This window comes from Molothrus ater, chromosome 4 (assembly GCF_012460135.2).
Source record: "Molothrus ater isolate BHLD 08-10-18 breed brown headed cowbird chromosome 4, BPBGC_Mater_1.1, whole genome shotgun sequence".
Taxonomy (NCBI): Eukaryota; Metazoa; Chordata; class Aves; order Passeriformes; family Icteridae; genus Molothrus; species Molothrus ater.
This window is the reverse complement of record NC_050481.2, coordinates 13,580,745-13,606,927: the sequence shown is the minus strand read 5'-3', so window position 1 is coordinate 13,606,927 and position 26,183 is coordinate 13,580,745. Positions and strand designations below refer to the sequence as shown.

The window sequence follows — 26,183 nt, the reverse complement described above, 5'->3', positions numbered from 1 at the left end:
ACAAAAACCAACAGTTTCTAAGAACAGGATGAGGGTAGGCAAAAGCAGGCTTCTTCACTTATAGGGCTTTTATTTTTTAAAGCAAGTCTTTCATTTCCCAAAAAGATATGGCATCACTATGTACAAATAGAAAACTTGCCAAAGGATCAAACTCACCAAACTTTTTCAACGGGTGTTCTATCTATTTTTGTGCTGGTTTTGGTTGGGGTAGAATTGATTTACAGGAGACAGCACACACTATGGTTTGGGTTTGTGATGGAAAAAGTGTTGATAACATAGAGATATTTTTGTTATTGCTGAGCAGGGCTTACACAGAGAGACCAAAAACTTATGATAGGAAAAGGTCATGAAGAGCCTATAAGCAACAGAGCTGCTGAATTCAAGTATTCCTCTAATGTCCAAAGAAACAGTTGTGAAACTTACTGATAGTCTTTCTTATCCTCTCTGTCCCACTGACCCACAGCACATAGTATCAAATGTTTCTATTTAGTCCTCAGGCACTTAAGACATAGCTGATACTGTTCATGTTAAAAAAAATTAAATACTTTTTTCCCCAACAGTAAATATTGCTAAGCTAATAATAGCTCCATTTCTAATTAAAACAGCTTAAAAGGGGAAAAAAATGCATCCTTTAGCACTGCTGTCTGTGGCAAGAGCCACAACAAAAAGAAGCACCTTACATGGCTGTTTCTATTTATTTGCTATCACAAAATTCAACATGTTTTAAGCATGTTAGGCATTTCTTTGTGAAAGGAAACTCAAATATCCTACCCTAATTTAAAGCTATCCTACCTTCATGACTAGCTGTTTAATGAACATCAACAAAAATGCTCGCAGGGATAAAATCTCCTTCTGAGTAGGCCGTGGACCATCTACAAAAAAAAAAGTAGATATATATAAAATAAAAATTAACAGTCGTTATTAGCACAGACAGCATTTCCACAAAAAGAAAAATAAAAGGCATTTTCTGGGTGAAGAAGGCACAATTCTAAGTCTTCCCACCCTCTATTTCAGACCACAAAACACTACTGTGTTTTATCACTTTTTATTAGCAAAATGTCTGGATAGTGAGGTTCCACTAAGGCTTCACCTAAATTCTGACAATTTTAACATTTCCTTGTAGTGCTATAAACCAACTTCATGCAAGGAATAAGACTGATACGAGAACTTTAGTTCAGAATTTCCAGATTTCAAATTTTTGCAGTTTACGTGTTTTTTTTTAAGTTTGCCATAGCTCAAAGCAAGAGCTACATGCCACCATTATATACTGGCTAAATGCACAAAAATCAATCTTACAGTGCCATGTATAAAGAGTACCTTGAAAGACATGACTTAAATTTTTAACTCAAAGTCAAAAAGGACTGGCTTCTGCCATCTCTGTGTAAAGCAGACTTCTGAAGAAACATTTTAAATACCCAAACACACAGTAGCTCCCAGGAGAGGTAAGGTTAAAAAAACAGGTGCAACCAAGTGTCAAAGTCAAGTAGAAGCTTTGGTACAGAAAGCAAATGAAGTGCTGCAAATACATTTTGGGGGACAGCTTTTACATTTGCCTGTAGGGTCACAGCTCTCATGATCTTAATCATCACAGAAAAGCAAACCATCTAGAGAATGAAAGTGATCATATGAGTCTGGTTTTATACAGCATAGGCCCACAGGCATACTTGGTTTAAGAAGAGCTATTTTCAGTATAAACCAGCCTAGTCAAAATAAGCCATTAAACTGCATTACTAAGACTATCCTACTCATCCACTTGCCTCAGGCTCAATAAATGAGTTATGAAACTAAGTAAATCCACAAGAGACTAAAAAGAAAGGAGAAGACATGCATGCTTTGCTTCTTAAAGGATGAAAAATACTACAAAACAATCCTTACAGCCCTCTAACAGGCAGGTCTGGTAATTTTGAGAAGTTGGTGTCAGGAAGACAGACTCATCTAGGGAGTACTGACTCCTAGTAAATCTAGCTCTCTCCCATCTTTTCTCTCTGAAATTCCAAAAATAACACAGAAAGACCATATTCCCAAGCACAGCTCTAATGTTCCAACACCCTACCATTTCTCTGACCACCTCTGCCTAGTATCAGTTGCCATAGGTGTCTGATGGCAGAGGATATGACTTCTAAAGAAAGTTTCCTATAGATTGTGGAAAAAAAAATCTTTCAAGGACAGAAGCACACCACTGACACTGTTACAGGGAACCCACCCCACTGAAAGTTAATTATTTCTGAAGAACTGACAGATCTATTCTAAATATTGTCTATAAAACTTTTTTAAAAACAAACATCAGATTTTGAGACTAAAACTCAATATATATATATGTATATATATATGTACATACCTATGCCCTTGGGAGTTATCCCACTGCGATCCTGAGGGTTCACCACCCAGTAATAATACTTGAGGGTGTGCATGACCAAAAGAACTGTCCCAACCCGCCGGATTGCTCCATAAATGTTAACAGTGGCAATGAACTCAGTAGACAGGTAAGTGTACAGGGTCAGCTGAACCTACACCACCAGTCAGGAAAACAAAAAGCATCACACCTGAATTACAGCATATCAGACAACTGAATTCTTATGTTTTATCTATCAAAATGTCCTAAATAGATTTTTTCTGTATAGCTTAGTCTTAAAACCTCTGAAAACTGATGAAAAATTTAATTACATTTCTGAAACTGCACAGTGCTTGTAACAAGGTTACAGCTGCAAAGTTTTGATCAAAGCTGTTCACTGTCAGAGAACAGAAATTCACCAAAACAAAAAATACTCACTTCCAATTTATATCAAGACTTATAATCAAACAACCAAGATCATTTGCTCTTCAAAAATTGCTGAGTTTTTCCCAGCTAACCCATCCAAACTTCCTTCCCAGTCTGGGTCAAAAGTCACAACTCTGTTCTGCAGAACATCACAAGTTTCCCAAATCCCAGAAAACCCTGAGAGTCTGCAAACTTGACAATTATATGCAGCAAAGCAGAGCCTGAAGAGAATTCCAGAATGATTTCTGTTGTGGAGCCGAAACCCATAATTCTTCGGAGTTAAGGCTTAGTTTCAACACTCCCAAATCAATACACCAGAAGATACCTTATTGATAAGAATAAGTAATTTTACCTGTGCTGGGATATGAATCCATATTGCAGGATTCAGGAGAACATGATCACACAGCTGCTTCAGCAGGGGTACCCCATTGTGTAAATTGCTCAGGTATTTTGAGAAGGCAAGGCAAAGTTCTAGCACAGCTCTGGTAACGTGAGCTTTGGAAGACTGCAAAAGAAGATTTGCTTAAAGAGAACCCTGCAACAGTCTAGCAAAAGTATTTAACTCAAGAAAAAATTCAACATTAATGTAAAACATTAAGGAAGATTTACTTTACCTTTTCTAGGCTGTGTCCTATCACAAGGAAGCCTTTACAGGAAAGCATCTGTTCTTGCATAGCAATAGAGTTCTTCAACAACTCCATGATGAATGCCAGTAAAGTAGAACTGGAAAATATGTTTTAGTAAACAAAAATGTGTTAAAGGGTTACAACAAGACAAAGTATTTCCAAATTAACACTCCCACCACACAATCCTGAGATACAAGATACGTAAATGTTCTGTTATGTATATCAGAACTTTTAAAACAAAAAGCAAGACTAAATTTTGAATGTTTGCTTCAAAAAACTTCTTTATTTTATTAATGCTTTTCTAACTTGAAATTCTGAACTCTGAGATAACCATAAAAGCAAAATCCTTCTGAATTCTTGCAAAAAGGCAACAGTCAAGTTTGTACTACTCTCTGCTTTATGTTTCAACTACCAACTCCTGCAAGATCAGTTACAATTGCCATTCTACTTCTTAAGCTATCAGATGAGCAAATATTCTTCTAGACACAGCTTTGCTGTTGTGCTGCTGCCAGAGGTAATATTCCTGTCAAAGCATTACTGCCTGTGGATCAAGACTTCAACCAGTTGAAAACCTCTGTATTGTTGGGCCTATTTGCAACTGCATCAAACCCCTGACTTATCACATAGATGCCCAAGTCTGAGCCAGATCAGGAGACACCCAGACACAAACAGATGGGCTGAAGGAATATTGTGACCATCCTTTCTAAGAAACAATATGGATACAGATCATCTTTAAACAGTCATGAAACTACAAATGCAATGAATCAGAGCAATTACACCAGAATTCTAAAAAGCAATCCCTTAGCTTTTACTGCTGCTTTTTTATTTAGGAGCTCTAGAGCTTCACCAGCTTCTGTGTCTGGGTGTTCAGAAGTTGGATGGAGTTGAAACAGAGCTCAAACCAGAGGAAAAGCCTAGCAGTAACGCTAAGTAACAGTATGTTCCAAAAATCTGAAGGTTAAAACAAAACCAAGAAAAACTCCAAGGAATGACTTTATGTTGCTGAAAAATTCACCCTTCCTGGAGTTTCTCTTGAAGCCTTCCCCAGTGAATTCTCTCCATGACAGGAATAAGCTCAAGAGAATTACCCGTTATTAATGCTACACAGGAAAAAAAAATGTTGTCAACTATAAAATTTGTGTACATTTTGATTCTCTGTGAGCTTTCACAGAACATGCGGTGCAAACAAGTACACCACTTTGAGGTCCTGCCTGTAACCTTTTTGTTCTTAGACATAATTCACTGTTGCACAAGACAATGCCAACTACTCTGCCATTGGATAAAGCAATAGGCAATTTCCTTTACTTCAAAGGAACAAAGCCCAGGACACTGCAAGTACATGCACTCACCAAACAGTTGTGTCAATGTGGTCTGAGGAATATTGCCTATAATCCAACTGTGCAAAGAGAGGGAAAAGCACCTGCACTCCTCCAATGGAGTGCAGGGCACTTTGGATGGAGTGTGTCAAGACTGCTTTCACATCCTGAGAAAGAAAAAACATGAAATATTGAAACCTCATTCAGACACTGATAAAAAGTTTGTTAAAATAGCCTTTAATTTCTTCAATATAAAAGCTGTGTTATTACCAAACAAAAAGAAACAGTAAAAACTAACTCTCTGCCACAGTCACACTAAATGCCCAGTATGTCTGACCTACTGCTTTAGCTATAGATACTTCTAGACAAAGATCTACAGTGCAGATCCTCAAGTGAATATACAGGAGGTAGCATTCAAAGCACAGGGAAGAAAAGGATTTCATATCAACAGGGCAAAGGATGGGAGATAGGGAACATCTGTAGGAGACTGAACATGTCAGAAGTGAGGAAGAAGGATTTTTTTTTCAAAGCTAACCCAGCCTTTGTATTTATTAATAGAATAAATTGTTTTCTTAGGATTTTTGGCATTCTCTTTAGTTCAAGAAACAGGGGCAGGTCCAAGCCAAAAATCCCAACCTATACGCAATTCCATATCAAAATCCCTATAAAACTGGATTTTAGGTTTTCAAACAGAAATCATTTGTACCCTCCAAATCTATGAAAATGTTGATTTACCTGCAGCATGAGGGCATGTGGTGAATGAACAAAAATAGAAGGGTTATCCTTAGGGGATGACTCAAGACACAGCTGTGCATCTGTAGCCCTTGGATTGTACATAAAAGCAATAGCACTGGAGAGTTTGCCATCATATAGCAACAATTTGTGATGTTCATCGAGGAAGAGATCACTTTCTGCCTTGAACTTGAACGTTCCCTTGATTGGGAAGCAGAGTTGAGGAAGGAACAGAGAAAAAAATTAGATTAAGCACACCGAAGATACAGATCAGAACAACTACTGCAAAAAATGATTAAAATATTGACTCTTTAATCAAGCAGTACTTCATAAAGAAAGGTTCTCATAAGAACCAAAGACTCATAAGACTCAAAGTCAATTTTACAGCATTAAAATGGCAGAATTCTTTTGTCCCGTGAAGAGTGTCATTGCCAGGATGGTGGGTAATGTAAAAGAACCACATCAGCCTGGAAACAGCAGGACTGTCAGCAATGTTCACTCAGAAGGAACTAATAATTGAGGAGCAGATAGAAAAGGAACCATCTTTTTTAGCGTATGTTTGTACAGCTGCTGGGGAACAACAGCCTTCAATTAGTGCCCCTCAGGCTATGACAAAACAAATAATAAATCACTGCAACAAAACTAATCCTCAGCACTGACTTCACACATTAAAAAAACCCCACTAGCACAAGCAACTATAAAGCCACATTTCTAAAACAAATACATCATAACTGATCTAAAGTTTTCAGCCTCAATGAAAAAGTGAACCCAGTCAGAGATAACAGCCGTATCCCAACCACCAACATGGAAATTCTGAGAAGCAAATAGAAGCACCATTCTTTTTGTTTTATAAGAAATCAAGGAACTGAAATAATGCTTACTTGTAGCTTCTAAGGCCATACATAGGCTTACAGAAGAAACATAGAAGAGTTTAATAAAAATATTATACTGTAAGATCATTTTTTCGGACACAGAGGTCTCACAACATTCTTAAGACCTACCATAAAGAATTAAACTTAGGAAAGTCAATTCTAAGATACCTTATATCCCAGGCCAAGCTGATAAATGGCAAAGATCTGAGCAGCATTGAGAGCCTCACTAAAAAGGTAAACAGATGTCATCTGCCCACAAAACACTCGATTGGCATCTGCTGTTTCTGAAGAACCCAGGAAACATTTGTCAAACGTCTGAAAACAGAAAACAGAACCTAGTAACAGGGTTTAATCCACACTACACAAGCAAATCATGCAAAAAAATATGCATTTCATAGGGAATATTTTTACATAAACAAGTACTTGAGAGCCTCAGCAGAAACAAGTATTAAGTTCTGAGATGCATAAAACCACAATTTATTCCTCTACCAAAAATTTACCATTTTTATTTCAACATTTTTTGAAAAAGCATAAAATGGGGGAAGTTTATGAATAAAATGGCAAAGAATATCTATGTAATGCATCAAGATGATCAGCCATAGACAGTGTGCAGGGATTACTCACATCACTGGTGTTGACAAACCACGTTATTTCCCCATAAGATGCCAGCTCCCCGTTCACATAACACCGGAGTTCGCTGTTCTTCCAGCGGTTATAGATGTGCACTATAGTCACCATGTACCACTAAACAATAAAAAAACAATTGATATAACTCTATAAACACTTGGGAGTAGCTTAAGCATTCAAGTGGTGCTTGGAAGAACAAATTCAACTCTTTATGTGAATTAAATTAAGACTGAAATATGTATTTTAAGTAGAAAAGATTAATAAGTCACTGGTGAGTTTTCTTGCATTGCTATGTTAAAGAATAATATGCCATTCTTTCCACAAAGGCGCTTAAAAGGTATTTATGGCATATAACTCCAAAAAATCTTTATGACAATGCTGAACGAAATTTACATTGAAACTACTCTGTAAATAAGTTCTAAACTGAGCTACTCTTAGCAGGATGGACTACTACAGATGCCATTCCAAAGAGCAAGGACGGCTCCAGACTAAAGCCTCTCAAAGGCTGTGCATGTCAAATTATCACAAACAGAATCCATATTTACAGCAAGGGATTGCTGATAAGAAATTCCTGAGGAGGCCTGTTCTCCCACAAGATGTTTACATCAATTCCAGAACATCGAAGTGAAAAAGGGAACATCCAACAACATATAACACTACCTAATAGGCAAGTCAGCCTTGAACACCAGTAATAAAATCAAATCATGTTTTAGTTGTAAAATTTAAAAGAAATAAGAATTCAGAACGCATATTTGTTCTGCTCATTCCAGTGAAACTTTTTTTCTACAGAAAGATGAGATTAATCAACAGCTACAACACAGACTCCCAGGCTACAATTTTAGACTCGTGAAACATGTTTGAATGATTTTATTATTTTCACTCACCTTTTGTGGCTTGAAATCAAATTTTACACAGTGCTGGAAACCTTTTCCCTTTGATTTTATGGACGTTACGATCAAGCAGCCTCCAACAAAGTGAGCAGAATAACCAAGTCCTTTGTTTGTTCGAAAACTGACAAATCAGAACAAAATCAAAACACATACACAAACAGATGCAAAAATCATTGAAAAATTACTAGAAACTGAACATTAGCAATATCAGCTTTACATAATACTCACCAATATAAATAAGGCTTATCCTTATCCACATTAATATTATTTACAGGATCCATTCTTAGCCAAGTGTGGAAAGTAAATCCATTCTGGTAGGGCCACTTGGCTATAGGAGGTAAGGCAATAGCCTGAAGAAAGCAAGAAGTTATTCATGTAGAAAGATCAACACAAGAATAAAAGTGTGCAGCTTAAGATACACTCTACAAATATATGCTGATAAACAGAGGCACACTGCAAATGTATACAGTCCCTCTATACTGAAGAAAAAAAAATCTGGCCTAACTTCTGTTCTCTTCGTACTTGATTGTTACAATATTTTATTAACTTAAACATTTAAAAACTGACCTTTATACCTCAAAAAAGATTATTAATAGTAACCTATGCTTCAAAACTTAAATACTTTAGTGAAAGCCTTATGGAATAACAACTTCTCAAAGTGCAAACAGATTGGTTTGGTTTTATGGCAACCTGACAGAATAATCAGTTCCATTTCACATAGTGTTGGTATTCAGGAAAATAACTGATCATAAAGGGAAAGCTGGCCATATTTCACTTAATAAATTATTTTCTCTCCTGAAGTTCATATTTAAGTAGGCTTCCAGAGAGCATAACACAGAATTTCAAACTTCCTCAAAACAATGAAACAATGCAATCTCCACCAGGCAAAAATCTTCATATCAAACATTGTGTTTTTAGTGCAAAGCCCTTGAGTTACAAACCATGTGTCAGAATCCTTTGTTTCAAACAGCTGGGGTTTATTTTTTGGAGTTTTTCAGTTCGTTGGGTTTTTTAGCATTACTATTAACTTTCTGCTGGTGTGCAGCCCAGATTTGCAATACACACTGCAATTAAGAGTGCCATAACCTCTGATCAAAGATGCCACCCAGATGATCAATATCAATGAATAAAAAAAAAAATCAAAGAACTCAAGTGTCTCCAGACTTGTTATTATGTTTCCATGCTCCATTCAGCTACTCCTGTCCACACAAAATGCTAAAATCCTTCTGTATATCAGCTAACTAATCAGTCTCCATGTCTTTGCTGCCAAGTCTTGGGAATTGGTAGCATTATCACTTTACTTAACTCACAATGGATCACAGAGTAATTATAGTAAATACTTAATTTCTTAAACTTCTTAATTTAAATGTATATAAAAATACCCACATAAAGGTTACTGAGGCACCCCAATATCATAAAATATGGTTCAAGCAATCAACATAATTAACCAAAGTTAAAGCAGAAGTTAAATAGAAAACCATCAATACCCAAAATGAACACAAATGTGTCTGTCTATTGCCAAGTTCTGTTGCATGTGATAAAACTGTCGGAGCACTTTTCTAGTAGTCGGCATTTTTCAGCCTCCAAAGTTTTCATTCAAAAAAATAATTCATTATGTCATCAAGTTGGTGAAATTCAATCTCAAGCCACCAAGGCAGAAAGCTAATGGGTTTACGTGAAGAAAACGTGAAAGAGTCATCTGATAAATCTTATTCAAATCTTATTCTGAATTAAGCATGAAATTTTGAACATAATTTTTCATTCTACAAATGTAGAAGCAGAAGTGTTGACATACTTGAATTCCATTCAGAAGATTCTGCAAAGGATTTTCCAACTGCCTATTTAGTTTCAAATTCTTTTTCAAGTGAACACCACAGAACTTAGAAATGAGTCACATGACTCATTTACAAATTACTCAATTACAAAAAGACTAATTGTTGCTAAATTAAATGTTTTTCAGTATTATTCAGCCTATAAATATATAGCATTGTCTAGGATCAATGCTTTCTCAAAGATTTCTCATAAGCATCTAGAGTGAAAAGCAGGTATATTTTCTTGCAACACGATTTAACTGAACCAGTCTGAAAAAAACCCAACAAAATACAAAAAAGCAGCCTCATTTATATCCATTCTTTATGTAACAGTATTGTCCTTCTGTAGTGATATCACACATCTATTATAAACACAATTTGTTCAGCCACTAGTGTAGGTGTCAGGCAGAGAAAAAAATTTGGTCAGAACTCTATGACAATGACAGATGAGACAAAGAACACCATAAATGAAAATAACCAAAGGCCTTAATAGAACAGCGAGCAAACAAACCAGAAATGTAAAATATCTACATACCGCAGCACTTTTTCCTGGAAAGTTGAAGAAGGCATCAGGTCCATACTTCTGAGGCATGTGTTTCAACACAGACAGTAACTTCCCAGCATGGGGTGGCTGACAAAGAGAGTTATTACATTTGTAAATAAGTAAAACAAACCTCTAAGAAAGAAAAAAACTACACATACAAAAAGCAAATTTTAGCACATTTTTAAAACTTTGCACATGGTTGAGTAACATCCTACTAAGACACTCAGCACTCTCAATAAAACAACATTAACAGTCATGAATACTTCACACAATATACAGTAGATGCACTGAATTAAAGCTAATTAGGTAACTTCACTAAGGACTTGAAGGCCAGAGCCACATTTACCCAGCATAAACTAAACTGCCCCTGAATGTTGATTCCTGTCACTGTCTGTTCATTCCCATCAGCTCTCTGTATGACTCTGTTGGAAGCTAAAGAAAATGAACTGGTCCAGATGAAAACTAATTTAGGGAAAACAAATGCAAACCAATTTTTAATTCCAGTTGTTCTGGGAAGTGGCTGAGCGAAACCTGTGCCAGCACAAGGGAGACAGGGAATAGCTAGCAAAAGGGAGAGGGAAGATCAGCAGAAGGATTATTTTCATCAGGACGACAGTCACACATTAGATTAAACTGATTTGGTTTATACTTTCAATTAAGTCCATGGAGAAAGATTCCAGTCCCAAGGGCAGTTTGGAGGACCTAAACTGAGTGCTCAGTGTGAATACTTAACACTCCACCACCCATATCCTGCTGATTTTATTGTAATAGTCCAGTAACTATACACTCCAAATCAAGTGTATGAGCTCACAACAACAGGAGAACAGCAAATACTGATCATAGTGACAGGACAATTTTGCATGTTGTCTTTCACCACACCATATCTTTCCGGCAGATCTATATTTTCCTGAAAGTGCCCTTTTTCACTCTGTTGTTAACAGTTACCCTCTGAAAATCATGCATGATGCTGGAGCATTGCATGATCCATCACAAGTATTTCAAATGTACCAAAGCTGGACTCAGCTAAGCAGTGCTTCAAGAATCTGAGTTAAAACTGAGGAGGAAATGCTGAGAGCTGCTTAGATGTCTGCAGTGCCATAGAATTTGACCAGGTAAATTGTGTTGCAGCAAAATACTCAGTATCTTTTCAGTTCTGCTGATTTTAAGATTTATGGAGTTGTACAACTCCTTGGCAATCCAACCGTGGCATTTTTCTCTTGCTTTCCCCTGTATTTGGTCTTTAATAAGGAAAGGAAATTAAATGCAAATAGCAGGGAGACAGGAAATGAAAAAGTTAATGTTACAGAGACAACTTTATTTCACCTACAGTTAATTATACTCTCTATGTTCAATTACTAAGTTTAAACCATCTATAAAGTTTAGAGTATTTTTCTTTAAGGAGGTTAAGATCTCCAGAGCTATTTATTTCAAAGGGCCTTTTAAAGTCTGCAGTATTACGTGTGCATACTTGCTTTTATATGGTATACTATTTTTTAAATTTATTTGAAGTCAACAGAGACACTGCTACCTCTCCCCTACACTAGTCAGAGTATTTAGAAATAACAGGAGCTGAATTAAAATTCAAAGCAGGTAAAATTATTGTTAAAATAGTTCCCAAGTCAAATGAAACAACAACTGTGTGTTGAAGAAAACTTTATCAGGTGGCCTCTACAACTCACACATTTTTACTTTAGGGAAAGTGGTTATTCAGCTGTAAAAGGGTCCCTTTCTACTCCACACAGGAACAAGAGAAAAATGTTATAATTTTTCATTGGGACTTACTTCCTTCAGTTTAATTTCTGCCAAAGTTTTCACTTCTCTAACTGGATAATTTTTTTTTCATCTTCTAGTAAAGTACAGCAATGTGAAAATGGGAGCAAACAGAACTGCCTCTGTAGGCATTTTTATTTATTTCTCTCTTCTGATTTAAAAAAAAAATTACACCTTTTTCCTTCAATTTCACATAGTTAGAATCAAAAAAAATAAAATCATGTGCATAAAAACACTTAAGAGTCACCTTATCATTCCCAGGTGTTCAAAAAGACCAATACAGTTCACAGGTTCAGGAAGAAATTTAACTTCATAACTATTCTACTCTCTGTATTTTAATTGCTTTCAGGTAAAAAGAGTCTTTATATAATACAAGAAAGCTCCCTATATTTTTTGGTACATTCAAAATTTGTTTATCATGAAGTTTTTGGAACAGTCTTAACTTGTGAAAATTAGGAAAAACAAAAGCAACACAATAAAAATTGTTTCAGTTTTGTGTTTTGTTTTACCCATCTCCCTTTTTCTCCTTGCAGCTTGCTGAAGAATAACTTCAGCTCTCGAACTGTCAGGTTATAGCTCGCCAACACACCGAGCATGTCCACTAAGAGATCTGAAAAGCAGAAAGAACAGCCATGTAAGTGCTTAATAAAATGCAAAGGCAAATTTTTATCATCTAATAAATGTGTCCATGAGAAGCAGCACAGTTTGAGTCCTACACTGGGGGAGGCTGTACCTGCAATCATGTTGTCAGCTCTGTCGATCCTCCTGAGCACTTGTTCCACGAGCCCCACTTCCGTGCAGGCCTGGAGATTCCGTATGCTTTTCTTCAGGATTGCTGTGAACATGCTCCAAACCTCAGCCTGGCAGGTGATGTCACACTTATCCAGTAAGTCCACCATGCAGGTGATGCCCTCTCCTTCTTGGATGATAAAGTTCATTTCCAAGTCAAACTGGCCCCCAACGAGCTTTCAGAGAAAAATATTTTAAAAAAAATGCTTAAGGCAACTGTATCAAAGTATTACTCTATGCCTAAAGTTATTCATTTGTGAGAAGAAAACTACTGAAGGGGAAAAAACATAATAATGGGGCCAATATCAATGTACCATCTTATTTTTCCTCTGTTTCAAGTTCTGTTGAGTAGCAAAGGTGCTCTTAAGGTGTCAACAATTATCAGACAATTCCTGCAGAAAAACATTTGGGTAGTTCAGGACAGAGATGTCCCAAGTTGAGCTGAAAAGTGAAGATACCAAGTGAATGTTCTAAAACAGGTGAGCCCAACAAAGCAGTCAAGATATCTTATATGACCTGGAGTGACCTCACATTTGCTTAACAAATCTCAATTAAGAAGGCAATTCTAACCAAAAGGAGCTGATGCACATCAGAAATATTGCCACTTATAAACACTTACGAGACGTTTCAGTGACTAAAGCTGGTTAAGAATTAACTGCCATTAGCAGCCCCAGGTACTCAAAGGAAGCAAAGGCTTGCTGTATTTGCAGGCATGTGGAACAGCAGCACTGTTCCAAGCCTTTGGCTGCAATTTGGCTATGACACTTAAATCCTGTATTATTTCAGGTCTCCTAGAGGCGAGTTTTGTTTGAACGTACACTGAGAATGTAACAGGCCACATATGCCTGTGCAGAGGAGGTGGAGGGGGGAAGGAAATAACCTGCTCCACTCTCACTTCCATACTTCATAAAACAAAAATTCCAGCTGAAGGCAAAATGCATTATACTAAGTTAACTCATTTATACCAACTCCCTACATCCACTCTTTAAAGTTGTCTTGGACTTCAGAGCTGTATTAACCTTAAAAACGTGTCATGCTTACCAAAATAACCATTATATACCAGCATACAAACAAGAATTCAGATATCATTGACTCAAATTTTCAAATGGCTCATGACCAGAAATATTTCAGCTCGTTCTCACTTCTGCAAGTTTATGTTATTATTTCCCTCCTACGTGGTGGTGCTCATTGACAGGCTTTGGCCATTAACAGCTTCAGTACTGTCACCTGCTGAAGGCACACCATGTCTAAACTGCCCCAAAATCCTAACTTGTTTCCATATTAGCTCCAACATTCTCTCTCACCTAGTCAGGGTCCAAAGAACAATTTACAGAAGAGAACATACGCTGCTCATTAACCACTGAAATTACCATACATTTTCCTGAAGTGTCTAAACCTTGCCACTTTGAAGGAGCAATCTTTGGACTTCTGGGAATAAATCAGTAGTGCCAAACATCACAGGAAACAGAGAAAGTTACTGCTCTTTTGACAGAATAGACAATGTCACATGGCAACGATCTCTAAAAAGTAATTTACACTTTTCCATTTTCTCCTCTCTGGGTCATGAAAAATAATTATGCAATTTACTGTCAGATGCTTCCACAATATCTCGGAAAACAGCAAGAACTGAATGGGGTGACTTGAGTTATATTCCCAGCTTCTCTATATCAACTCATGCTGTCAACTCAAACAAATCCATCAAATCATTACCATCCTCCAAGCCTTAGCTTTCTCCTTCCAAAAGATGGAACAGAGGCCTAACTCAAGAAAGATCTGTAGGGTATGCTAAGCAGAACAAATTGACACAGAATTATTTCAAAATAAATGTGAAGAAAAATATACACCCTCCCTTAAAGAAAACTCTCAACAGAGCATTTGAAAATGTAAAATACATAATCAGAGTTATACCTCATTTCACTGAATTTATCTTCTACAAAACTGAAGTATTCCTCAAGAATACTCTTCTTAAAATCAAGGTAAGAAACAAAGAAAATATTGTATTCTGGGTAGAGACAGATCAGCTAAAGGTTAAATTCTGGTCACAAACCACCTGCTAATTCTTAACAAGAAATTCAACTCTTTATGCATTTGGTTTTAACTATCAGCCAACCATCAATTATCACATGAAAACCACATACAGCTACTGGAGGTGACCTTACCTTCACCCTATAGTCTACACCACCAATCTTTCATTTTTGGCTACATACACTATTATCAGAACCCACCCATCCAGGAAGCTGTCAAATTAGGTTTCCAATCTCATCTGCAAACATAAGCATTTCAGGAAGGACGTTCTAGGAATAATATGCTATGGTAAAAAATAATTACCATTTTAACACTTCCTGTAAGGGAAGTGAGGACAAAAAAAAATTGCCAGGGAAAGCAGAAAACCCAAGGCAGGGTGCAGCTGATGCACAATATGTATGCAATCCATTAGATACACACAGGCACATACACCCCCCCACACTATGTCATATTAACCCTTTCTAATGGTGATTTGAAACTGATCAACCTTCAAAACACAAATTTGTTTCCAATGACAGGGATCATAATCCAGGCCCATGCATTGGCTAGTTATTATCTGAGCTGCAGTAATGGCTGTGCACAGCAAAATGTAATCTTCCCAAATGTCACAGTAAGTTATGAATATCTGAGCAGCTTAATGCACCTTACTAGCCATGAAGTGTGAGAATGTAATCTTATTACCTTTTTTATGGTTGTATTTTTTTGAATAATGTAGCCTTTGAACTGATGTATAGTCTTTCCTTGCACTTTAGCATGATTTGGTCTCCTGTGTCGCGCAGTACATTTTTCAAAATTCTCCAATTCAACGTATTTTAAGTCCTGTGCTGAGCTGCATAAACAATCTTTATAGCAACCCACAGGGTGGCATAACGTTTTCTTTCTCCAGCATGTAGAATTAAGTACAAGCTTACAGGAATGGTTTTAAAGGGCAGCATTCAAATACATCCTCACAAATTTTGGATTTTGCCAGTTATATCCACCTTCAGAAAAATATATATCCTAAACCAATAGCTCAAGCTTCTCAGTAAATAGTTCTACATTTAGCTGATTGAGAACAAGGAGAATACAGCAATTTTTGAATACACACGCAGAAAGTGTATTTTTCCCCCCTTAGGGAATTAAACTGATGAGAAGCCAACATAGTAGCACTAACTTTTAGCATAAAATAGCACTACAACACTTATAAATAAAACCAAAATGACAATTTAAACACACTTAACTTTTCTTTGTAATGAAGTGATGCAAGATATGAAAGAAATGCTTCACTGTTTGGGGGTGCATCTATCAAACTACTGCATACAGAAAATAGCCCAGAATAAACAGTCAAGCTCCACTTTCCTGAGAGAACATGACCTGGATTAATAATCTAATTTAAATTATTCCTCCCATTAACAGATATAAAATATTAGAAAGCTTGCAAGACAACCCAAGAAAAATTACTTCAATGACCTATAACACAAAAAGAAGAAACCAAGTCCAAAATCAGCATTTTCCCTGGAAAAGACAAATTTGCTATACTTGGGAGAACTACAGGGCTGGATCTTCACATTTTTTATCTCTAACTCCCCAAAAAAGTCTTCACTTCTGTAGAGTTTCCTCATCCTTCTGGCTGTTAGATAAGCCACAGATCAAGTACTTGCTTTGTTCCTCAAAGCCAAGTTGAAGGGCTGTTAACCACACTGTGACCTCCCCCTTTTCCTCCAGATTATTATTTTTTAATATCAGAATTGTTTCTTTAGTATGTCCAAAACAAGGAATATGAACACCAATTCCATGAAGAAAAAGAATGCAGTCACACAGGCTGGCTCAATCTCAGTGAAATTTTTTTAAGTTTATGCTTAATAAGAACCTGCAAAGCTGGGCATTTATAATATTCTTTGTCTACGCTTATCCCTTTCTTCCACCAAAGAAATAAACCACGCCCCTGACTCCATTGTCCCCTTTCACATACTCAGAAACATATTTCACATATCCAGAGATTCCCTGAATTTAGTTGACTGAAAATTATTGATCATCAAAAATAAATGCCAAAGCTATGGGAAGCATAAGAATTAAGATCTCTCTAGGGTAAGAATCTCATAAGATCATGTATGATTCCAAGTTGGTCAAATTCCAAGGGCACACAATACATAAGAAAAGTCAGCACCGTGATACACATTCATGATGTGATAAAAAGATGGTTGTGATTTGGAAAGGCTTCTTCAGAACAGAAAATGAAAACATTGCAAAAGATAATATCTCAGACATACTAATTTCCATGCGTTCTTTTCCACCACACCTAGAGGTGAGAACATTAAAATCTGAGTCCTAAGAAGATTTGGCAGGAAAGCCAAATAGTTTGGATGGTTTGGATAAGTACATCAAATAGTAACATTAGCATGAATGTCAAGTCAGTGAAACAGGGCTTAGGTCCAGCGAGGTTAATAGGGAGGGCAAGAAAGGGGTGGGAAAAGCCTGGGTGGATGTCCGCTTTTTTCTTCATTGCTATTTTATCAACCACAATGCACCAGAAAAACTAGAGAAAACACAAAGAACAGGGGAAGACCCACTCAAGCAAGACACACATGATTTACAGTCATTTGCTACCTTGACTCAAAGTTTAAAGTAAGTGAGACCATGAAGGTGCAAGTGACCAGTGACTCTTTCACAGAAGGAAAGATTCTGTTCCAACCACTTTTGTAAGCAGAAGACTCCTCTTGAGTCTCACTCCAATTTCAGACTTGATCTCTCCCATTGGAAATAGGTTTCTCCCATTTTCAAACAATACCAGAAATTACCCAAAAAACCCCAAACAAACAAAACAAAACCAAAAAAACACCGCTAACAACATCAAAGAACAAACAGGTAATTTTTGCAGAAAATCACAAACTTTTCCTGCTGATGCATCAGGTTGAAGTCACCAATCTCCACCATCCAGCATTATCCCACAGTTACACCACAAAAAAAAAAAAAGAATACTAATAGTACTAATCTACCTTCCAAAGGAAAAAGGATGGTAAGAAAGGAAGAAAAAAAAAATCTCCTTAATTAGCTGCTTTAGCTCTTACTGCCAAGTTCATAACAAAGCCTACAGCTTCATTTACCTGGCAAATGAGAAGTCCATTTTAAACCCAGATTATCAAAAGTGGCATTGCACAATAGCATTACACCCACTTTAAACTTGATGCTTCTATGGGATTCTGTTCAACACTGTTCTTAACTATAATCAAAGCTAGATCATTCAGGGAAAAACCATTCCCACTGCTTCCCTTCAAAGGGATGTAATATAAATGTTTTGCATTAAAATAAAATTTCTTCAAGTCTGTCATTTGGAAAACTGCCTAAATGTGAATTCAACAGGCACCCACAGGGTGTTATGAGTCTACTGCTACCACCTAATGTTGTATTTGAAACCATTAGCCTAGAATCACACATTTTTAAGGCAGTGTCTCAGCACTGTATCATTCTCTTCCTCCTCCACACACCTCTACCAGCAGCTTATATCAGCATGCTTCATCACAATGAAGAAAAAAAGCTGTATCTTGAGGAAGTAAGACAGGATAAAACTTCCAAGTAGCAGAAGAGTTTACATTTAAGCACTGGCTTCTATAAAACCAGAGTTTCATCAACTTCACAAAAGCTAACTACAGAGGACATACAATTTACCCAGGAAATTACTGGCAAGTCTCCTATCTGGTTCATCTGAGACATAAACAAACTCATTAAAACTGTTCTTTAAAAATGCATTTAGCTATGCATACATGAAAATTACTCTCTCAGTGAAAATAAATGCAAAAAAAGCAAAATTCTTGACCACGTAGGTACAATACATCTGAAGCATCCTTCTGGTGAATGGGTTTTTCCTTCCCAAGAGAATAGGAGGAGATAAACAATTTTAAAATTACAATTATGCTATAACCAATGATTATTTACCCTAGTTAATAATCTAGTATTTTCACTCTACTTGCAAGCATTTTTATGTCAAATTAGTTCACTAACACAATTAGTTCAGTTTGTAGTGTGCAGCTGAAGGCCCAGTGAAAACAGAGCAATGCAAGGAAGAATTAGCTCTACACAATTTTTTAAACATGGGGGCTGGAGAAACAGGTCTATGAATTTCAGATTTTCTATTTGTGTTTAATCTTGTGTTTGTTTTTGTGTTTAATCTACTTTAGAAAGAGCCATTAAATATCTTTTAAGTACATACCAAAATCTGAAAATCAGTATCTCATAAAGGGAGCAACACCAATTTTAAGTGAAAATATTAGCAAAGTTAAATTTTATCTTACACAAACAAGAAAAAAAATTTCTACAATTATCAGTTTGGTATCCATTCAAAAAGGGATCTTAGTACAAACAGTTCAAATCAAAAACACCATGCTTGAACTCAAAACAGTTACAGCATTCCATGCTAGATGATCTTTAAGGTCCCTTCCAACCAAGCCATTCTATGATTCTTTGACACCACCATGCACTGTGCCTCTATCTTCCAGAAATTCAACAACAGATTCCAAAGACGAAAGGAAGAAACAAGTCCAATGTAAGGAATTTTTCTCTTCTCCTAGTCCTTACTGCCCCATCAGGAGGTGGGACAGCTGATACACAAAGGATTGCCAAGAACACAAAGCACAAGTCCCAGGAGCCCACAGTGCACTGACCAAACTGCAGATAGCACCCAGCAAGCCTGCAGCCATTGGAAAAGTTCAGATGGGGAAACAGAAGACAGGATAAAACTGATTCCCTACCAGATTCTATCTGACACACAACACTGGGTATTAAGGCCCTTTGCCCCTGAGGAGGCTGCACCACTGAGATTTATTTCAAATCCCTGAAAACAAGGAACTACAAAGTTGAATTTTTGTAAATCAATTTCAAGACTAAATTTCAACATTCTCCAAACAACGGCTAAAGGTGTATTTACAACACATGGCAGTTTCCCTTGTTTGACCTGCATTATGTATTTCAATAGATACTACCATAGAAAATATCTAAATCCAGATGAAATTCCCACCTTTCCAGTACCTGCATTACCAGCATTAAATTCTGCTTTTGTTTTAATTAACTTTTTTCAGTGCACCTTAGCCTATGATCCTGTTCAAGACATAAAAGAAAGATATAACTGAGAGATCGTTTAATAACATGCAAATTTGTAGCTCCATGCAGGAAATGAAATATCCTAAATCTTTACATCACATCAGATTCATATGTGCATTGAAAGCAAATAAATCATTTAAACCATGATACAGAGAACCTTTTTAAATTTGCATTTATCTACAGTAAATACTGCCATGTTCTTTAATAGCTTGCTAGTGCAATCTTAGCAAACTAATGATTTATGGTTTTGGCATTTTAAAAATCAGAAATCTGTCATTTTATGACACCCAGTAGAAAGTCTGCTGGAGTTGGAGTTACATTACTCTGAATTTAAACTCAGATACATGAAGCATACATAGCAAAGCACTGTACCAAATATCCATTTCATTATTCCAACACTTCCCTCCCTAGCTACATGTCGAAAAGTTATCTAATGTTTTAACTTGAATTTTTATTTTTTTTTTAATTTTCATCAAGCAAGATACCTTTCTGTCAGTTCTGGAAATATCACCCATCAGCAAACAAACCCAATCTGCTGTGCACTGAGAACACCATCTTCAGTGACCAAGTACACAGGTCTGCATCATGTCCTACCTTAATCCCTCCCCTCAAGGAAGGCGCCCAAAAGATAACATTTCTAATACCACATTAATCACAAACAAGTCCAGAGTGGGGAACAAACCCTAGAGTCAGAATGGCTTTACAGGGAATAGTACCCTGCTTGCACCCACTTCCATCAGTCAGGACATTCATGCTGTAAGCAATTTTTTTCTGCCTAGAGGTTAAATCAGACAAAAAAACAGCACTGCCCACCACTGACAACATGCCTGAGCAAACATAGCTGCAGTTTACATGCTTAGCATTTTCTAACATGCTTAGTGTTCATCGTCAAAACAAGACTAACAGCCCGCTTTTTGTTACTTAAATGTAAAATATTACCAAATATATGTTTTCTGTCAACTAAGCCGGTGTGCAAAGCCAGTCACTATATTTCAACAAGAAAACATTTTAGGAAGTTTCATTTAAGCATTTATTTTATTTATGAATTTATGAAATATTATATTTATTTCCATTTGGCAAAGGAAATCACTGGTGTAGTAAACCCCTTCCAATTATAAAGAAAAACAAACAATTATTGAATTTTTCCTGTGTATGCCACTTGCACCAAACAGAGATGCTTCTAAATATATACAGATACATATCCATAATGAGTAAATAATGTACAAAACACACTACATTTGAGTTTCTGAAAATTCCAACTTCCAAGCTAAGAAAACTAGAAAGAATGTAAATAATTCTCAAAGAGTCTCTCAATGCATCCAAAGAGAGGTATCCACCCCCAAGCAAGACATTTCTCTGGAACATGGGAAGAAAATACTTTTTGAATGATTACAAAAAAAAAATTTAAATTAGAAAGTTTTTATTTTCTCTTCAAGCCTTTTTAATTTCTATTTTTGTATTTGTTATAATATTATATACTAGTATAGCAGCATGGATATAATTTACAAATAATAGTATGTATTTATTGGGGATGAATGATTTTTTTTTTTTTTTAACTGGCAGTTTGTGCAATCAAAAAGGTTTGAAGACCACTTCCCTAGATGCCAGAGAACAGACAATGTATCCCCATATTCTCCTCCAGATCACAACATCTGTCTGGTATTTAACAGCGGGTTGAGGGCAGGAAGCTACCACTCTTTACAGAATCTGAAGTTTGCATCCTGCAAGTCTCCTACAAACAATTCTTCACAGAACTTTATAACATGTTTGAAAGTGTTTTGCTAGCCTGTAGAAACTAGGGAATAACAGTAACAAGTAAAGGAGAAAGGTGGAAGAAACAAAAGAAGTCACCAGAAGATGTTCCAAACATGGAATTGCACACCAACAGCAAATAAACTTGCAAGGGAAATAAATCAGAGCTCAAAAAGCCAAGAAAGTACACAAGATGAAGAGATTAATCAATTTACCTATAAAGCTCTGGTAGGTTTTATCAGATTTAGAAACCATAATGTTAAACACTTCCTCTCCTACAGGAAGGCGCAGCCCCCCCCGCGTAGCTCCTCCACTGCCATCACCTTTCACAGCACAGCAGGCAAATTGCTGGGAATTTCAGCACAACTACCAGGCACCAGGTTACAAATTCCAGCAGAAAACAAGAACCAGCACATCTGTTTTCATCATTTCTGGATGTTCGATCCAGAACAGCTGGAAACACCCACCACAGTTGCCTGCTCAGAACTGGCAGAGTTTGCTGCCATGGCTGCAGCAGGGACAGTGATGAGCTGGGATGTAAGGAACACTAAATGACATGCTACAGGAAATGTAACACTCAGCTTGCCTTCTCACCATTTTTAAAATTTTCTGTAGCTGTGATCAACATGAGACCACCAAGCAGCCAACTCTGGCTAGAATAGAGGGTGCTTACAATAAGTAACAGCCTTTCATTTATTCTTACCAAGTAATAACTTTTGGGGTTTTTTGCTTCCAGATTCTGCCATTCCTTTGTTCAGAGTTTTAAAGAAAATGGACTACTGAAAGCCAGTGTATAGAAATATTGCTAAACAGAAGATTTCTGCTAATCAGGAAAAAAAAAGTGCCTTTGTGAGAACAGGTATACCAGGAAAGCCTCCACAACTAGACCATTTTTATCTTTATTCCTTTCAATGTCCATAAGGCAATACTTAAAGCAAGGACAGAACTGTGACTCTGACACTTAATGTTTGTTACAAGTGGCTTACATTTCTATGTTTGCAAAAACATTTTAAATCTTCCCCTCCTCCCTGATTTACCACAACACCGTTTTGTGGTTGGTTGGGTTTTTTTGCCTCCTGGTATAGAAGCTACTATTACTCTAAGGCTCTACCCCACCCTGATTTCCCTCTTAACCCTCTTCTCAGCGTACAGGCAAAGACTGAAACAAACTGTCTCCAAGGAACAAGGACAACAGTAAACAAGATAAAAAAATCTCACAAAATCACAAAGAAACAAGGAAGACAAAGACTACAAGTGTTGCATACTATCTCTATCACACCATCACCTACAAATGCACTCTCCTGTTTACGGCATTGTGACCAAGGTAATTTCAGTTGTTGAAATTGAAAGCGTTCTAATTGAAATTGAACCTAAAAAGGCAAAAGCGGCCTCAATTAATACAAATCCAAACTACATTCTGTTTTTTAACTTGGCAATCAAATTACCAACAGCAACTGCCACATATTGTTCAGCAAACGTGGCAAGACCCTTCCATTCCCTGTGACCAACTGCAGTTCAGACTGGAGGAAAGTAACTACTGTTAAATAAAATGGGGCTGAATTACATTTTGAAGCAAGCATTTAGCCAGTAAAGCCAGCATTTGCTTAGGCTTGACCTCCTCTATTCTTAACCTTAAAAAGAATTTATTTAAAACACAGAATTCATCAGATTTATAAAAAGTTCTGCTAAAGACACAGTAATAATGGAGTTCTCACCATTTTTTCATCAACACTGTCACATGTAGCTGCACTTCTAAGGCAAAATGCTTTTTCTGGAATTACTACACTTGCAAGGATTCAAGAATTTAGGAGGATGCTTAAAGCTTGTCCCACACAAAAAACTGTGAATCAAAACTAAATTATTACCCACAAGTGATAATCCATATAAGCTGAAAAAGGCTACATCTGAATAATGTACGAGTTTGTGACACGGTGTTTCTTAGAACACTCTTTTCCCCATGAAAAGTGTGATTAAGTGAACAATAAATCTTGCTTCAGTGAGACAGTGAAGGAAAGAACATCTGCCACTATGAAAAGCTACTCAACTTGAACACAAAGAAAGCATCATTATCAAAGGAGAGGTCAATGCCATCAAGACAAACAACAGCATAATCTTTTCAGAAAAATCTTCTTTCTCATTCCATACCCAAATTATTCCATATCCTTTTTTCTTTAGTGCTAACAGCCACTGTTAACTAATAAACATAATTTCCCTCCAATTCTGTAACTAGTAAAGCGTCACAATAATAAAACAAAAAGTAACCATCCTCCTAGTTTCTTAAAATCTCTCTCCTATATGAATTGTATTTATTTACTAAAACAAGTTTCAAAGAAAATATAAAACACCTATTATAGTCATGGATTCTGGGGCTGCAAAGGTAACTACAGATTTTACAGATAAAAGAACTTTTGGAAATCACACAGTACTTCAATATTTTTCATCTAAACAAATAAATAGTAAATCACTTTAAGTAAATCATTTTGATTTAAACTCTAAACCTGGAGATTTGGTGAAGCTTCTCTCAGAGGAGCTATTTTTTTCTCTTTCCTTCTACTGGCACGTTATCTCTAGCAATGAAGTTTTGCCAAGCAAATTTGGCACTATGAAGAATCACAGATGCATTCCTCAAGGTTTATCAAATCAAGTTCTCAGTAACAGCATTTCCTGCAGCTTTCCATGCACATAAATATTTACTTATACAAGAAATAGATTTCCTAATGCAGCAACAGAAGTAATTGCTACAAAAACTATGAAACAAGAAACAAGTTTCAAGACAACAACCCAATCAACAGTATAAACTGTGGTCTCTTAGGTGTGAAGCCAAAGACCAGCACCAGTATCTGGTACCTGCAGTGGGATAAGGGAGTATGTCATGAAATTCATGGACACATACGCCTTTAAGAGGAAGACAGAAAAAAACCCTAACGACAACAACAACAGCCTTTAATCTCAGGGTTTCCTTTTCCTTTCAGCCTACACATTACCCTTTGTTCCAGTGTAACTTGGAGAACAAAACCCAAAGAGCATTACTATCTAGCACCTGCCCCAGCAGTAGCACTGGTGGGCACACACACACACTCCTGCACAGCTCACCACACTTTTCTGGGTTGAAAGGCACCTTTAAAGTGGCAGCTATGAGTTGGTGAGATTAAACCACCATTAACATTACACCAACTTCATTTATACACTGAGCTTTAGTGTTGGCCTTTTTTTGTCAAAGATTAAGTCATATGGCTCTGTTCCAAAGCTCCAGTGTCCTTACAGCATGCACATTTCTCTGTAAGGCCACCAGTTACTCTCTGTAGTGGGTTGACCCTGGCTGGATGCCAGACACGCACCAAAGCCTCTCCATCACTCCCCTCCACAGCTGGAGAGGAGAGGGAAAATATAACTAAGGGCTCTGAAGTTGAGATAAGGACAGAGGGAGATCACTCACCAAACTGTCACGGGCAAAGCAGACTCAAATTAAAGACATTAATTGAATTTATTACTAACAAAATCAGAGCACTATAATGAGAAGTAAGATCAAACTTAAAAACACCTTTCCCCCACCCCTCCCTCCTTCCCAGCTCTATCTGCTCCCCACCAGAGGCACAGGGAGACAGGGAATGGGGTTCTTCTCCACCCCTGTAGTCCCCCCAGCTACCAAAACCTGCCCACAAATACAATACATTCTCACACCTCACATTCTTCCAACTTATATTTCTCTACCCCCCTTAATTTTGCAATCACGTATAGAGCTCACAGTAGCTGTAGTCTTTCCACCCATTCTGTTTCTGCAAAGAAAATGTTATGTTAAAAAACAATCATTTCATCAGTATTTTCTTGCTGTTTGGAATTCAGAAAACTCCTCCTAAAGCCAAGATAAATGCAAAAGGAAGTTTCCTGAAGCTTCCAGTTCCTAGGCTTTTAAGTCACTAGGCATCACAGAACTTTTAGAGTTGGGAGGGACCTCTGGAGATCATCCAGTCCAACCCCCTGCCAAAGCAGAGTCACCTGCAGCAGGTGACACAGGAAAACATCCAGGAGGGTTTTGAATGACTCCAGAGAGGGAAACTCCATGACCTCCATGGGCACCTGTCCTAGGGCTCTGCCACCCTCAGTGTAAGGAAGCTTTTCCTCGTGTTAAGTTGGGACTTCTGAGTTTAGGGCCACTGCTCCTCATCCTGTCACTGGACACAACTGAAAAGAGCCTGACACCACCCTCTTGGCACCTGCCTTTGTGGTATTTCCATGCATTTAAGAGATCTCCTCTCAGCCTTCTCTTCTTCAGACTAAACAGGTCCAGCTTCTGCATTATCTCCTCATTAGAGAGGTGCTCTGGACCCCTCACCATCATCTTCATCCATCCATCAGATAAGCTGGCACAAAACTACCAATACTTTATGACACTGGTAATCCTGTCAGATTGTCATCATACATTTTTTCTAAACAAAATAAAACAGGGATGGTTTACATGGTTACAAGCAAACCTACAAACTTGGGGTATTCTGCACACAAAATAAACTCAAGTACACCTATCCAGCTCTGCTACCAATGCTGGTTATTCCACACAAGTGAACAGCACAAGCTCATATGCAGTAAGATTGCCATGTGAC

The 26,183-nt window shown here is 37.1% G+C and overlaps 1 protein-coding gene across 1 annotated transcript in view; it reads right to left on the bottom strand.

Annotated features, from left to right (window-relative positions):
• LRBA (LPS responsive beige-like anchor protein) overlaps positions 1–26,183 on the bottom strand; it is a 368,959-nt gene that overhangs the window by 315,115 nt on the left and 27,661 nt on the right. The window contains exons 3-15 of the mRNA XM_036381985.2: positions 12,680–12,911; positions 12,456–12,556; positions 10,168–10,263; positions 8,050–8,171; positions 7,816–7,942; positions 6,929–7,048; positions 6,473–6,619; positions 5,436–5,633; positions 4,734–4,867; positions 3,373–3,481; positions 3,111–3,263; positions 2,339–2,507; positions 793–872 (exon numbers count right to left, since the gene is read on the bottom strand). Coding sequence (XP_036237878.1) covers positions 793–872; positions 2,339–2,507; positions 3,111–3,263; positions 3,373–3,481; positions 4,734–4,867; positions 5,436–5,633; positions 6,473–6,619; positions 6,929–7,048; positions 7,816–7,942; positions 8,050–8,171; positions 10,168–10,263; positions 12,456–12,556; positions 12,680–12,911 — 1,788 coding nt within the window. The remainder of the gene's footprint in view (positions 1–792; positions 873–2,338; positions 2,508–3,110; positions 3,264–3,372; positions 3,482–4,733; positions 4,868–5,435; positions 5,634–6,472; positions 6,620–6,928; positions 7,049–7,815; positions 7,943–8,049; positions 8,172–10,167; positions 10,264–12,455; positions 12,557–12,679; positions 12,912–26,183) is intronic.